Raw genomic sequence first — 14997 nt, 5'->3', positions numbered from 1 at the left:
GGAGCAAATACTCACAAATCAGCCAATATACGAGTTTCTTGCAAAATGAATGGGCAAATGGTTCTTCTGCATGCGTGTCTGTTTTGTATTCTTTAAAATGTATGGGTTATTTGTGTGTGTTTAACAGATTTTGCTGTTTTTGTTCTACATCGCCTTGATTGTGTAGAAGAGGGTGAATGAATTCATGGTGGCAATAATACTTCCTGCACATTTTGCTGCGTATCTCAGCTGCTGCTGCTTCTTCTTCTTCTTCTTCTTCTTCCTGCACATTTTGCTCCGTATCTCAGCTGCTTCTTCTTCTTCTTCTTCTTCTTCATCATCATCATCATCATCATCATCATTATTATTAGTACTCCGCTCATCTGACCGGGTTGCCCCAGCCACTCTGGGCAGCTTCCAACAAATATAAAAACACAATAAAACATTAAACATTAAAAAGTCACCATATAAAAACAGTGGATCATAAAGATTGGGCGACACCCACTTAAGCCAAATGGTAGAAGTGTACTTTTTATTTAAATTGAAAGAAGGGGATCTTTAGACTATTTGCCCTTGCCCCCCCCCCCACCTTGTAAAGTACGCCTTTGGGCTCTTCACACACGCCCCCTCCCAAAATGTGGGTTTTGGAGAAAGTCTGATATTTGTGGTGTTTAGAATCTGGGCTTCATCCCCCTCCCTCCATCTCTACCAGATAACCATGGAAACTGGGCTGCTACGTGGCCCATTCTGCACTGCCTGACAGCTGGCCGTCTTGGCACAGACCCGTCACACAGGCATAACAGGATTAAACGCGAGATTCGGACGCCGATGGGAAATGTTGGTGGGGTGGGGAGGGGAGTTAAAGCTGCCCTGTTCTTGTCACACCTCCTTCCCCAAATGGTTGAGGATTTTTCCGCTGCCACTTTTGCCTGCAGGCCAGATTCTTTTGGCCACAGGCCTCCCGTTGCATACCTGTAAATTTGAAGGTCACCTGTGCTTTAAAACCTAATGCTCATAAGTGCAGAAACCTCGTGAAGGATGCCTGGCACCAGCTGAAGCATAACACCTTTCTTTCTTTCCCATTTTGATCCCCAGGCACTGCTGCTGGCGTGTTGGCCGCCTTGGGAGTTGGAAGGGGGAATCTGTCAGGCCCGTTTAAACTCCTTTACAGAGCCGTAGGAAATGGGGAGCGGCAGAGCATGAGCTAGAATAATTGGATCAGAGAGTTGGAAGGGCCCTCCGGGGGTCATGTAGTCTGACCCGCTGCTCAGTGCAGGATGCGGCAACAGCATCCCCAACAGATGGCTGCCCAGCCTCTTCCTAAATAGCCCGGTCGAAGGAGAGCCCATCACCTCCTGAGGCAGCTGAACGGCTTTTACTGATAGGAATTCTTCCCCCTAATCTTCTTCCCCGCTGTTTCCACCTGTTGGGTACAGCAGCAACAGGGAACAAGTCTTCTCCAGTATCCGGTGTCGCAACTCTTCAGGCATTTGAATTTAAGAATTGGTACCCAAGTTTGCTTCCCATCCCTTCTCTCCCCTCCCCCCTTTTTAAAAAAAATTATTTTTCATTATTCACAAGATTCCAAATACACACCTTGCAAACACATATTTCGAAAACAGTTACATATTTGACTTCCCTCCCCCCCCTTTTGTGGTTCCTTTTCCACTTTAGATTTTTAACACTGCATATTCCACTTTACTCCATTTTTAAGTTATTATTTTATCTTAGTAATATTTTTAACTGCTTGATTTAAGTTAATCCTACTAAGGAACTTATTTGCATGCCAGAACTTTTCAGATATTCTTCAATTTTTCCCCATTCTGTAATAAATTTCTTTTTCTCTTGGTTTCTTATTACACCTGTCTGTTTTGACATTTCAGCAGAATCCATCAATTTAATCAACCACTTTTCCTTTGTTGGCATAGCATCTTCTTCCCACCTGTGGGCAAGCGCCATTCTGGCTGCAGTTGAGGCATACAATAGCAAATTTTAAAGGTCCTTCAGAATCTCTATATTCACAATCCCTAAAGGTTATCTTAAAGCATTTTCTTCAATTCGTTATAAGTCATTTTTGTTCTTTTACATACCACCACATATGATAGAAAGTGCCTTCCTTTTTTGCGGCTCTTCCAATTCATCAAAACAAGTTTTTTTGCTTCTAATATGGCACGGTACATAAATGATGCTTGGGACCTCTTCTTCTTCTGCAATGGTGTGAAACAATTAAAATAAATGCCCCCTCTTGATCTTCTCATCTCCAGGGCAGGCATTAATAGGGCCTTCCTTGCTTGAAGGCTTTGTTTTCATGTCCCTTTATTTTATTTTACAGGGTCGCCTCTGCATAAGCAGACCTCCGCTTCTTCTTCTTCTTCCACAGCTGCCCCCGAGAAGCCTGCAGGGTCCAAAGTCACCGAGGTGGGCGATGACTTCCTGGGGGACTTCGTGGTGGGAGAACGTGTCTGGGTGAACGGAGTGAAGCCAGGCGTGGTACAATACCTGGGGGAGACTCAGTTTGCGCCTGGACAATGGGCGGGCGTCGTGCTGGATGACCCGGTGGGGAAGAACGATGGCTCAGTGGGTGGGGTCCGCTACTTTGAGTGCCAGCCCCTGCAGGGGATCTTCACGAGGCCTTCCAAGCTGACCCGCCAGCCCACCGCGGAAGGTTCCGGAAGCGACGCGCATTCCGTGGAGTCGCTGACGGCTCAGAACTTGTCCCTTCACTCAGGGACGTCCACCCCTCCTCTCTCCACGCGCATCATCCCTCTCAGGGAAAGCGTCCTCAACAGCACAATGAAAACGGGGAACGAGTCCGGGTCAAACCTCTCAGACAGCGGGTCAGTGAAGAAAGGGGACAAAGACTTCCGGCTTGGAGACCGCGTCCTGGTGAGTCTTTTCTTTCCGCCCAGCTTTTCGGAGAGGTTGAAATATTGCCTCAGAATTCCGAAATTGTGACAAATCGAGTGACTCCCAAACAGATGATGGAAAATGTCGTATTAATACATTTTAAAAAGTATTATTATTTATTTAATAACAGTAAATAAATTGGCCATTTACTGTTGTTGGCCGCAAGGAATGATTGTTTAGTGGCCATTGCAGCTTTCCAACAAGTGGGGGTGGGGTGGAGAAGAGATTTCAGAAATATAAGCTCCCAAACTTTGTATTTCAGAATAATAATAGTAAGAAGAAATCTTAGATTTAAAACCGATTTTTTAAATGTAGCTGCTTGCTCAGCAAAAACCTCTAAACGGTTTTAACAAAATGTAAAAGTATACTGATAAAATCACATGTTGAAAAGATGTTGGCGTAAAGTTTATCCAGATATAAATATAATCAGCTGTTTTAAAATAAACATTTGCTTTAAAATAACATGTCTGTGTAGGCTTGCCTGGAGAATTCGGTTTTTTAGTAGGCACCACAAACAATGCAGTGAATTTGCCTACAATGGGCAGGGAGTTCCAACAGTTCCACAAAGAAAGATTAATTCTTTCCAAGTGTGGAATGAACATTATATGGCACTCATAAACCTGCCCATTCCACAAACTGAAGTGATTGAGTGGGTACGTGTGAGCTGAGGTGATCCTTTTCACTAATAGCCAAGTATAGCAATGAGTTTTTCGAATTTAAAATCATCACTGTGGCAACCAGTGGTGAAATCTGAAACAGTTCTTTCATTTTTACTGAGAGACTCAAAGCTGCCAAGGCATAGTGGAAACATCTCTTTCGGTCAAACGAGTGCGTTCATCAGAGAACAGATAACTTATCATTTCTAAAATGGGACTTTGCTGTTATGTGGGCTTCAAACAGCACCAGGGACTGTTTGGGAGAATAAAGAACCTGGCAGCATGCAAGGTGGAAAACCTTCCATCATGGAAGTTCTGCGGGTGCAACTTTCCTGTGTCGTCAGGATCTGAAGGTACCTGCTGCTGATCCTGCAATATCACTGTCTTATGCACATTGGTTTGTGATTGGATCAAATTGATTCATTTGTTTCTAGTCATTAGATCATTCCAAACTGAGGCTTTAACCATTTAAAAGTTAGGCCCTTTGGTTTCTTGCAGGGCAAGGGGGCAGCCACTGAGACTTGCAGCAATATTCAAGAGGCCCATGGTTTGTGAAGTGCTTAGGGCTGGGTGATAACAGTGGTACCTCGGTTTTCGAACATAATCCATTCCGGAAGATCGTTCGAGTTCCGAAACCCAAGGTGCAAAGGACGGTCTGAAAATTTAATAAAGAAAATGGAGAAAAATAACATATATACAGTGGTACCTCAGGTTACATACACTTCAGGTTACATACGCTTCAGGTTACAGACTCCGCTAACCCAGAAATAGTGCTTCAGGTTAAAAACTTTGCTTCAGGATGAGAACAGAAATCGTGCTCCGGCGGCATGGTAGCTGCAGGAGGCCCCATTAGCTAAAGTGGTGCTTCAGGTTAACAGTTTCAGGTTAAGTACGGACCTCTGGAACGAATTAAGTACTTAACCCGAGGTACCACTGTACACTCAGCGGAAGCTGTTTGACTTCCGAGATGTGTTCGAAAATGGAACCATTTACTTCTGGGTTTACTGCATTCGAAAACCGAAACGTTCGTCAACAGAGATGTTCGAAAACCGAAGGACCACTGTATATCGATATATTATCCAAAACCGGTTTGAAGTCTGTATCGTGATATTGGTTTCATGATTTTTGACCTGGCAATATATCATGAATCGTGTGTGTGTGTGTGTGTTATGAAAAAATCACAATGTGGGGAAAACTTTGAAGCCACCCGATGCCTCTACATAGCTCCATATTTCTTTCAGACATCGTGATATATCGGTATATCGTGATGTTTAGCTGGTGATATATCACGCTGTTGAAAATCAGATATTGCCCAGCCCTAGAACCACTGCACCATGCTTTTATGTGGACATTTAGAAACCACTGGCAGGTGAGTGTCTAGTCAGTCGATTTGGTGTTCCATGTCATTAGTATGCTGGTGACAACCCGCCTGCCGTTCTCGTCTTCCTCCTCCTCAAATCCCAGTGCGGTGCTGGAATTCCTCAGTTGTTGCTTGGAATCAGGAGCTGGCTGGATGAGGGCCAGTGAGACAAAACTTAATGCTTACGAACTCCAGTCTTCAGGGGGAGGGTGCTAGCCTTTTCGAAGCCAAAGAGGCAATTGTCACGCAAGCCCAAGTGTACAGCTCTGGTTGCCTCACTTCAAGATGGATATCGAGGAGGTGGGGAAGAATCAGAAAAGACAGCCAGAGTAGTCAGGGGGGTGGAGCAACAACGTTGAAAGGTTGTAGCCAATGCCGGATTTACGTATAAGCTAAACAAGCTATAGCTTCGGGCCCCACTCTCGTGGGGGCCACAAAAAAATTAAAGGAAAAAACAACAACTGGATGTACATTTCCAAAATATAAGATAAAAAACAAATAAAATAAAACCTACATACAGCAACAGGGTTTTGTGTTGTGTAGGCTCCTATGGTGTAAGTAATTGGCCCCGCCTGCTAGTCTTCTCCCTAAAATATCACTGGTTTGCTCATTTCAATATATAGGGTGCCTACATTCTGCATGGACTGGTTGCATGGCAACATGTACAAATGGCTTTAGATACCTATTAGGTCCATAGATTACCGTATAGCATATATTCAACACAAAAAACAGTGACAAATTGTTGACAAAGGACAGCTGGACATATAAAGGGCCCCATTACCTTCAGGAGCTTAGGGCCTCATCAAACCTAAACTGGGCCCTGTTTGTAGCATTTGGGAGAAAAGCGGAAATTATGTGGGGTGTGGAGAAAATGGACAGAGAAAAGTTTTTATCCGTCTCACCAGAATTGCCTCCAGACACAGACCTTGGTTGTGTGGAATGCCTGGGTCCCTCTCTTGCTCCATCCAAAGAGTCACGGCTGGGGGAGGTTGATCCGGAGTGATGCTCATGGGGCACTGGGAAAGACGGGAGCAGACCGTAACCTTTTTGGGGAGGTTGGATAGGACGGGCTGGGAGGAGCTGCTGCTGCGCCTTTGCTCTGCGTTCTGCAGAGGAACGAAAACAGCAGCTCATTCGACGGTGAAGTGCCACTGGGCTTCATGCCATATACATAGTGCAGAAGATTTCTCTCGAATGTGGCTGCTGGATGTTTCGGCTCTGTCCAGTAGCATACTTAAAAGGCCAGGACCTTATTTATGGCACAGGACCACAATAACCCCAAGGAATGTCTCCCCCCCATATAAACCGACCCAGACCCTATGATCTGAGCCTCTTCTTTGCCGCCGCTTCTATAAGAAGTCCAGAAGACAGCAAGAGCCTTTTCTGCAGTGGCTCCCCATCTGTGGAATGCTCTCCCCAGGGAGGTTCGCCTGGTGCCTTCCTTATGCACCTTTAGGCGCCAGGCAAAAATGTTCCTCTTCAACCAGGCCTTGGGCTGATTAATATGCTACAGCCTTTTAAATGTGTTTGTAGGAAGAAGGGTTGTTGTTTGGTCGCTTCTTTTTAAACTATTTATTTGTGCGTTTACTTTGTATTTTATCTTGTGAACCTGCCTGAGATGTTTTTGATGAAGGGCAGTATAAAAATCTAATAAAAATACAGTGGTACCTCGGGTTAAGAACTTCATTCGTTCTGGAGGTCTGTTCTTAACCTGAAACTGTTCTTAACCTGAGGTACCACTTTAGCTAATTTGGCCTCCCACTCCTGTCATGCCACCACCGCCGCGTGATTTCTGTTCTCATCCTGAAGCAAAGTTCTTAACCCGAGGTACTATTTCTGGGTTAGCAGAGTCTGTAACCTGAAGTGTTTGTAACCTGAGGTACCACTGTAAAATAAAAAATAAGAATAATCCTATATTTGTCTGCCAAGGGAACAGAAGATGTGGAGCATGCTACTTCATAAGTATTGGTTTTTTGTTTTTGTTTTTTAAAAAAACACAACTTCCATGAGCTTCATGTATCCTAGCCAGGTGCCTTTGAGTTATTTTGGACCACAATGCACACCCAGACACTCACTGGCTGTTCTGGCAGGGATTGATGGTCCACAATCTCTGGAGGGCACCAGGTTGGGGGAGGCTGACTTATCCACAGCCCCTCCTATCAGCTGTCATTGCCAAGTAGAACCTCCATATCTGGACGCAGTGTATCTGTGAATACCAAATGCTGGTGGCAGAGGGATGTCATTGCCTAGCTTATAAACTTTGCTGTAAATGGAAGTTGCTGAACCTGATAGCAATCCATAGCAACAGGGAAATTAATAACTGTGTGGCTATGCGATTGCTTTTAAATATTTTGAGATGTTCTGAATCGGGGGTTCCCTTTGTGGTCTGTGGAATGAGTTTGCGTTCAGGAGGTCTTCATTAAATATGGTTTTAAACTGCATTTTCCTTCTTTTATTTCTTATAGCGTATTGCCATTTTAATTTCTATTGCAATATGGTAAAGTACCGTGTAAGAAATAAAAGCAACAATGGAAACAGAATTAAAAATCTTATGGCATCTAACACAGTGCATTTCAGTTGCCGCAACAGGCAGAAAAATCATTATGTCGTCCGCCAGGAAAATCAGGAATTTTAAAGTGGTCTGTGGGGGAGAGAGGAGTTTGGGAGCCACTGCTCTGAATATTTTGAGATGTTTTCTAAATGTCTCAAACAGGGTTTTTCTCTCTCGTTTAAATTCTACTGCTTTGGAGCATAGGTTTAACCCGAAGTCTCTGGGTTTGCCTGGTCTCTGGCAGGTGGGTGGGGCTTGCATCTTCAGATGGGTGAGAGGGCCTTAAATTATATATATTTATATATATAGAGAGAGAAGATTGTACATGCAACGTAAAAGCTTCAGTCTGACAGGAGCTAGCTGCAAATCATAGCACAGACATGTTTAGGCTTTTGTGCCTACCCTCATCTATGCCCCTCTTCCAATCAACTTCCTTCTCTAGGCTCCCCCCTGTGACATCATACCCCGCAAGTGTCCCGGAAAAACCGAGACATCCCATTTTTTGTGCGAGAGCACGGCGGCCATTTTGGGCGTAATGATTTCACACTGAGAACTCACCCTGAAAAAGTGCTTTTGGGGGAGGGCTGAGATCTCGTGCGGGTCACATGACTCACATGGTAGCACAGCTGGGAAATGAACATCCCGGTTTTGGGATTCAACATGGTGGCAGGTATGTGACATCACCAAGGACCGCCCCCCCTGCCCCCCAGGTCTCAGGTTTGGGCTTTGAAATCTGAGGGTCTGGGGTGCTTCTGAACTGGCAAACCCTACCGTTTTACTTTTCTGATGTTTGGTGCCTTGGGCGACTTTGGGAGGAAGAATGGGATGCAAATGTAATAAATGAACAAATAGGTAATACAAGATTAAAAATGCAAGAATGGATCTCAATCTGAACCAGCCCCGAGAGAACAAGAGACCTCTTTTGCTCTGGAGTTGAGAGCAGGGAGGGTGGAAGGGAAAGGGATTGCAGTAAATTGGAAACAGGCGAGGGAAAGAATGTTTCTGGAGACACAATTTGAAAACTGCAGGGGAAGTTCAAATGTTACGACTGTCTCCCCCCTGCGCCAGTCTTTATTTAGGCCACATGTCTGTCTTCCGGGCTTTCTGCTGGGGATGGATATAGCAAAAGAGGGCCTTTTCTCTAGAGTAGTTTTTAAAAAGAACCCAGACTTCAAAAACAAACAAACCAAAAACTCTGTGTGCCATCAAATATTTAATTTTAATTTTATATAACTCTAACCAGTGTGCATGAACATGTTTGCAGAGCACAAAAGGAGATAGATCCCTCTCCTACAGACCTTACAACCAGTTGTTGCCAACCTTTCCTGGCCGGAGGGCACATTTTGAGATTTGAGAGAGTCCTGGGGGACAAAGTACCTGCTTTTGAGGGTCTGTTAGGGGTGAGAGTGGCGTAATGCAAAATTAGAGAGACAGCCAGTAGAATCGTAGAATTAGAATGGGGACCCCTCTAGTACAACCTCTGGAAATGCACAATCATTTGGGTTGGCCTTTTCTGAAGTTTTTCCAATGCTTCCATGTCCTTTTTGAGGTGAGGCAACCAGAGCCTTTTTATTGATTTTAGACACACACACAGTTGCTATCTATCTAACAGGGAACATTCCTCATAGGGGAAAGTGTGCAGAAAGATGCATATATTTGTGAAACAGACAGGAAGGCAGAACAATGTCCATTTCCTTGGTGCAACAGAAATGTACCGTATTTTTGGCTCTATAAGATGCACCAGACCACAAGACGCACCTAGTTTTTGGAGGAGGAAAACAAGAAAAAAAATATTCTGAATCTCAGAAGCCAGAACAGCAAGAGGGATCGCTGCGCAGTGAAAGCAGCAATCCCTCTTGCTGTTCTGGCTTTTGGGATAGCTGCGCAACCTGCATTTGCTCCATAAGACGCACACACATTTCCCCTTATTTTAGGAGGGGAAAAGTGAGTCTTATAGAGCAAAAAATACAGTAAGTCAATCGTTCATGCTGTTGAGGAGCCAGAGGGAGGATTTGGCTATAAAATAATTATTTTAATTTGGGGCTGGAGAAGAAGGAAACTACTTTGCTTTTTGGCGATTCTTATCTTTCTTTGTGGCTACTGTTCAGAAGCCTCTTTGCATAGAGTTTCCCCCCCATTAAGTGTGTGTGAGAGAGAGCTCATAATTGCCTTCTTGGCTCTCTCTGAGTTCAGGTTTGGGGTTTCTCTTGCAGATGGGCTGAGTGCATTCACTCTCTACTGCAGAGGCAATGCTTGTGGCTTTCGATGCTGCATAGTGTTTCAGAGCCATTAGTATTTAGCTGGAAAAGGAGATGACAGCCAAGGTTACAAACTGGGGGGGGGGGGGACAGGGACGACAACACTTTTTTCTGGGCTTTAGTTTTCAGAGAGCTGGCTGCCCTTGTCTCTTTCTCTGGGCTTGCACCAGATGTTTGCAGCGGGCTCAAATCCTGAACAGGGACACTCTGGTGGGAGATTCCAGCCCCCCACCTGCCCCCTGGAAGGGGCCAAACAAACCTGGAGACTTCACGTTAGACCTGGAGGTCTCGCAACCCTAATTTTCAAGCCTAATTTTGGGTGAGGGGGTAGGAAGGGCACCTAGGAACAACCCTGCTGGAAAATGTGTGCCCCCTGGCACCACTGTGGCGACCCCTGAATTGCAGACTCTGGTGAATGGGTGGGCAAACTAAGGCCCGGGGGCCGGATCCGGCCCAATCACCTTCTGAATCCAGCCCGCGGACGGTTCGGGAATCAGTGTGTTTTTACATGAGTGGAATGTGTCCTTTTATTTAAAATGCATCTCTGGGTTATTTGTGGGGCCTGCCTTGTGTTTTTACACCAGTGTGGTGTAGTGGTTAAGAGTGGTAGTCTCGTAATCTGGGGAACCGGGTTCGCGTCTCCGCTCCTCCACATGCAGCTGCTGGGTGACCTTGGGCCAGTCACACTTCTCTGAAGTCTCTCAGCCCCACTCACCTCACAGAGTGTTTGTTGTGGGGGAGGAAGGGAAAGGAGAATGTGAGCCGCTTTGAGACTCCTGAAGGGGAGTGAAAGGCGGGATATCAAATCCAAACTCTTCTTCTTCTTTTATTTAAAATGCATCTCTAGGTTATTTGTGGGGCATAGGAATTCATTCATTATTTTTTTCCAAAATACAGTCCAGTCTCCCACAAGGTCTGAGGGACAGTGGACTGGCCCCCTGCTGAAAAAGTTTGCTGACCCTTGCGTGTCTATAGAGATTTGGGGTGGACTTCTCTTGGCAGTACTTTGCTGTAGCAACGTCATGTGTATCCACACGCATCTCTTTTCCTTTGCAACATTTTAACTTCAGGAAATCCCCAATGTTGAGTTTGTAGCAAAAATGGCAACCACAAGAGGGAGAAAGGAACTCCTAAATTAGACTCTTGGTGACCTTAGAATGAGTTTAATTATAGTTCATCTGAAGGCCTATTGTCTGTGAGACGTAGGAAAGTATTGCATCTCAGGCAGCCAAACCCCTCCCTGTGCCAACGTTAGTCACTTTCGTAGGCTTTGGGGTGCCAAGGGTGCTGATTTTCCTATCCCTCCTTCCAACTGTGTCGCATGTTGGGATCGAACCTGCAAACTTGGCGTTATGAACACCACACTCTCTGGCCAACTAATGAGCCATGCATCCAAGCCATGGGGGAACCACTAACAGTTACTCCCCTGAAGACCTCAGTGATGGGGCAGGTGTACAAAGATCAGGCAACGCCCAAGACATACTGGATCCAAGTTGCTCAGGGCCTTGTCAATTAATGCCAGAACCTTGAACCAAGCCCTGTAGTCTCTGGGCACCAGAATTACATGCTGCCCATTGTCTCCACCAACAGTCCAGCCACAGCGTACAATCTGCCAGCAATTCCGACCAACACATTGTTGACAAGGCATCTCCAAAAGGCAAAAACGGGGTTGAATTACCAGGGGCTGGGGCCAGAAACTGAGCGAGCCCTAAATCGTAGACTATAACAGTTGTTGAAGCATCTCTGTGAGAGGAGGCTTCTCTGTACGTGCTCAGAGGAACGCTGACACTTGGTTCTCGAGGACTGAGCCTCAATGCCAAAACCAGGCAGAGGGCCCTCTCAGGAGTGGCACCCGCCCTGTGGAACGGCCTCCCACCAGATGTCAAAGAGAAAAATAACTACCAAACTTTTAGAAGACATCTGAAGGCAGCCCTGTTTAGGGAAGCTTTTAATGTTTAATAGGTTACTGTATTTTAGTGTTTTGTTGGAAGGAAGCCACCCAGAGTGGCTGGGGAAACCCAGCCAGATGGGTGGGGTATAAATAATAAATTATTATTATTATTATTATTATTATTATTATTATTATTATAAATAGGTTAGGAGGTTTGACTCCCTTCACCCCAGTTGACTTCCTTGCGCAACCGTGGGAAGCTGGGCCATTGGTCTGTCTGTGATCGACTATCCCTGACTGGCGGGGACTGTCCGGGATTTCAGGCAGGGGACATTTCCTGCTTGGAGATCCCGTTGATGTACCTGGGATCTTTTTGCATGCAAAGATGCTATGCCACTGAACCAGGGCATCTACTATACCCAGCATGCTGTCCTTGCAGTACATCCCACCCAGCTTGTGTACTTCTAAGTGGCTCATGTCTGGGAGGAAAATGTGGGCGGTCTTGGAGCAGCGACAGCCTTGCAATTACGAGACACGGTAATTCAAGGTTTCCCTTCTCTCTTTGGCTTCCAAAAGGGATTATTTTCCCATTGCTGCTCAAGAGGCACACTTGGAATTCCTTTCTTCTGTGCTGCCTCTCGTTCAGCTGTGGGCTTTTTTCTTTCTCTCTCTGTGTGTTGACATCTTGGGAAGGCTTCACCCTGCTTTGCAGAATGTAATTAAGTTCTAGAAGGAAAAAAACTTGGCCAGGCTGTGTTTAGAACAGGCATAGGCAACCTCAGCCCCCCAGATGTTTTGGGACTACAATTCCCATCATCCCTGATCACTGGTCCTGTTAGCTAGGGATGATGGGAGTTGTAGTCCCAAAACATCTGGAGGGCCGAGGTTGCCGATTCCTGGTTTAGAATATCTACTTTGAAAACAGTGGCTCTTGTGTGTCCATGATCAGTTAAGCTGTGGTTATCCTAACTGATGGTGGGTTTGAAAGGCTCCAGGTCTACCTCCAGACAACCTATTCGTTGAGCATTCATCCTTAACAGCTTATGTGATGGTTAGTTTGTGGCCACTTCCAGGTGGTCTGTTTATTAAGCATCCATCCTGCTTTTTTTCCAGGGAAATTAGAAGATGTAGGCTTTATCCTGAGCTTTCATCCTGATTTGTTTGCGAGGAGGTGTAGGCCCCATACATTTAAAGCACATTCCCCTTTTAAAAAAATCATGGGAACGTTAGTTTACCCCTCTTAGACCTACAATTCCCAGCACCCTAACAAACTACCATTCCTCTGATTCTCCTTTTTTTGTGGGTGGAGGAATGCTTCAAATGTATGATTTATACCTCGCCTTGAAAAAAGTGTTGCCCCATACTTTCTAGTGCATTTTCACATCACTTTCCAATTTTGAGGAATGAAGCAGGTTTCTTGCGCATAGATCTCTCTGCCAACTATAATTGTGCAGCATGGATTTTCCGGAACATGGTTGAATCCTGGGCAAAAATGGCAGCGGTCTGGAAGCAACCTGAGTGTCATGGGTCCCTTGGACTCCAGAAGAACCTGGCATGACATGGTGACCTCAGACACAAGAGGAGGAGGGAGAAGGTATAAGAGGAGCAGATGGAGTGAGAAGTTGCAGAAGGTGGACACTCAGGGATGAAGGAGAGAGGTTTTCCTTTTCTGTCTCTAGAGAAGAGGAAACAGATTTGCCAGTCCGCTCGCTCGCTTCTCCTGTGGAGCACAGAGCAGGGAGATCTTTGACCAGCCAGGGGGAGGGACTGAGCTAGAGGAGGTGGCATCAGAGCTGGAGGCAGGTGGGCAGGATGCGGCCTTGTTACCTGGGACCTGGTACTGCCTTCAAAGGTGGCACCAGGTGTATGTGCCCATCCAGCAGAGGGTGAGAGAGTCTCGTGAGTGAGCTCACCCTGCCTCATCTTTAAACACTTGGCGGGAGGGATGTGTCGACTGTTGGGTCATCTTCCGCCCAGTTATGAACCTCTTGCCTTGCATGTGGTACATTGGAGTCTCGACATCTGGGTCCTGAGCCTGTAGCACTATTCACCTGAATAAAGACATTCCCTTTACTTTCAAGTGAGAGTTGCTGTTGTCTTTTGAGTCGGGAGCCTCACACCAAGTCTGCTCTTCACTGGGCATTCGTTCTGATTTGTTTCTGGGGCAGTTACACGGCAGTGAGCAATTTGGCCTGAATTCATCCTGATTTAAATGTGCAGTGTTTCGATCCGCCCTCGCTATCCTGATCCACTTCTTCTAGCCAGCTGCAAAACTCAGGTTTTTTACTCCTCCCCTGTCTGCGTTCGAGCTGTCAAATAGTTTCTTCTGAGCCCTGAGCCAACATGTCGTAGCTAGTAACCAGCAGGTCTTAAGGCTTGTTTTCAGATGTTTATCTTCACTTATTTCCTCCCTTTCATCACGGAACCCTCAGGTGACAGACATCTACTTTATTTTGTATTTATTGCATTTGTATCCCACGCATGGCCTCTCCCCCTCCTCATTTAATGCCCTACAACAACCCTGTGAGGTAGGTTAGGCTGAGTGGTGGTGACGACTGACACAGGGTCACCTGGTGAGCCTCATGACTGAGTGGGGACTTGAACCCTGGTCTCCTAATTCCTAGTCTATGGGTAGGCAAACTAAGGCCCGGGGGCCAGATCCGGCTCAATCACCTTCTAAATCCGGCCTGCGGACGGTCCGGGAATCAGCGTGTTTTTACATGAGTAGAATGTGTCCTTTTATTTAAAATGCATCTCTGGGTTATTTGTGGGGCATAGGAATTTGTTCACCCCCCCAAAAAAAAATATAGTCCGCCCCCCCACAAGGTCTGAGGGACAGTGGACCAGCCCCCTGCTGAAAAAGTTTGCTGACCCCTGTCCTAGTCTGACACACTTAACCACTGCACTACACTGTTTCTCATGTGCCCAGATGGTTCCCCAGTCCAGGCCGAGACCTGCTTAGCTTCAGCAGTTTGGTAGACTTGTTTGTCTTCAGACAGCGGGACCTTAGCAATATAGTCTAGCAGCTTGCAAATCATTTGAGAAAGTGTCTCCCTCAGTCTCTCTGCCCTTGAAATGAAACCTCCTCACTTGAAGGCCATAACTTCCGTACACAGGATTCTCCCACCCCATTGCAGTCAGCAAATACCTTGCATTCAATGAGCCCGTCCTACTAGCAGAGGGATCAAACTTGTCAGTGGCTTTTAAATCAAACACAGAGCCCATCCCCATACGCATTTATTTGAACAGCATTTGCAGAAATGATGGAGATGAATAAATCTGCTTACTGGTCAGACGGTGTTCATCTGTTTGTTTTTCTGTGTTTGCTGCTACGCTTTCATTCCTGGGTTTGCACCCTGTGGCTAAATGGCATCTGCAGCCGGGTTCTAGTGGGG

The 14997-nt window shown here is 45.9% G+C and overlaps 1 protein-coding gene across 4 annotated transcripts in view; it reads left to right on the top strand.

Moving 5' to 3' along the window:
* Positions 1-14997, top strand: part of CLIP2 (CAP-Gly domain containing linker protein 2) — an 88541-nt gene that overhangs the window by 35791 nt on the left and 37753 nt on the right. For all 4 annotated transcript variants that reach the window (XR_013979834.1, XM_080982841.1, XM_080982843.1 and 1 more), the window contains exon 3: positions 2312-2865. Coding sequence is in view for 3 of the 4 variants with exons in the window: in XM_080982841.1 (XP_080838967.1) it covers positions 2312-2865 (554 nt within the window). In the remaining variant the exon portion in view is untranslated. The remainder of the gene's footprint in view (positions 1-2311; positions 2866-14997) is intronic.

Source organism: Podarcis pityusensis (genome assembly GCF_964106645.2).
Source record: "Podarcis pityusensis genome assembly, chromosome: 15".
Classification (NCBI taxonomy): domain Eukaryota; kingdom Metazoa; phylum Chordata; class Lepidosauria; order Squamata; family Lacertidae; genus Podarcis; species Podarcis pityusensis.
This window is presented reverse-complemented; position numbering and strand designations above follow the sequence as displayed.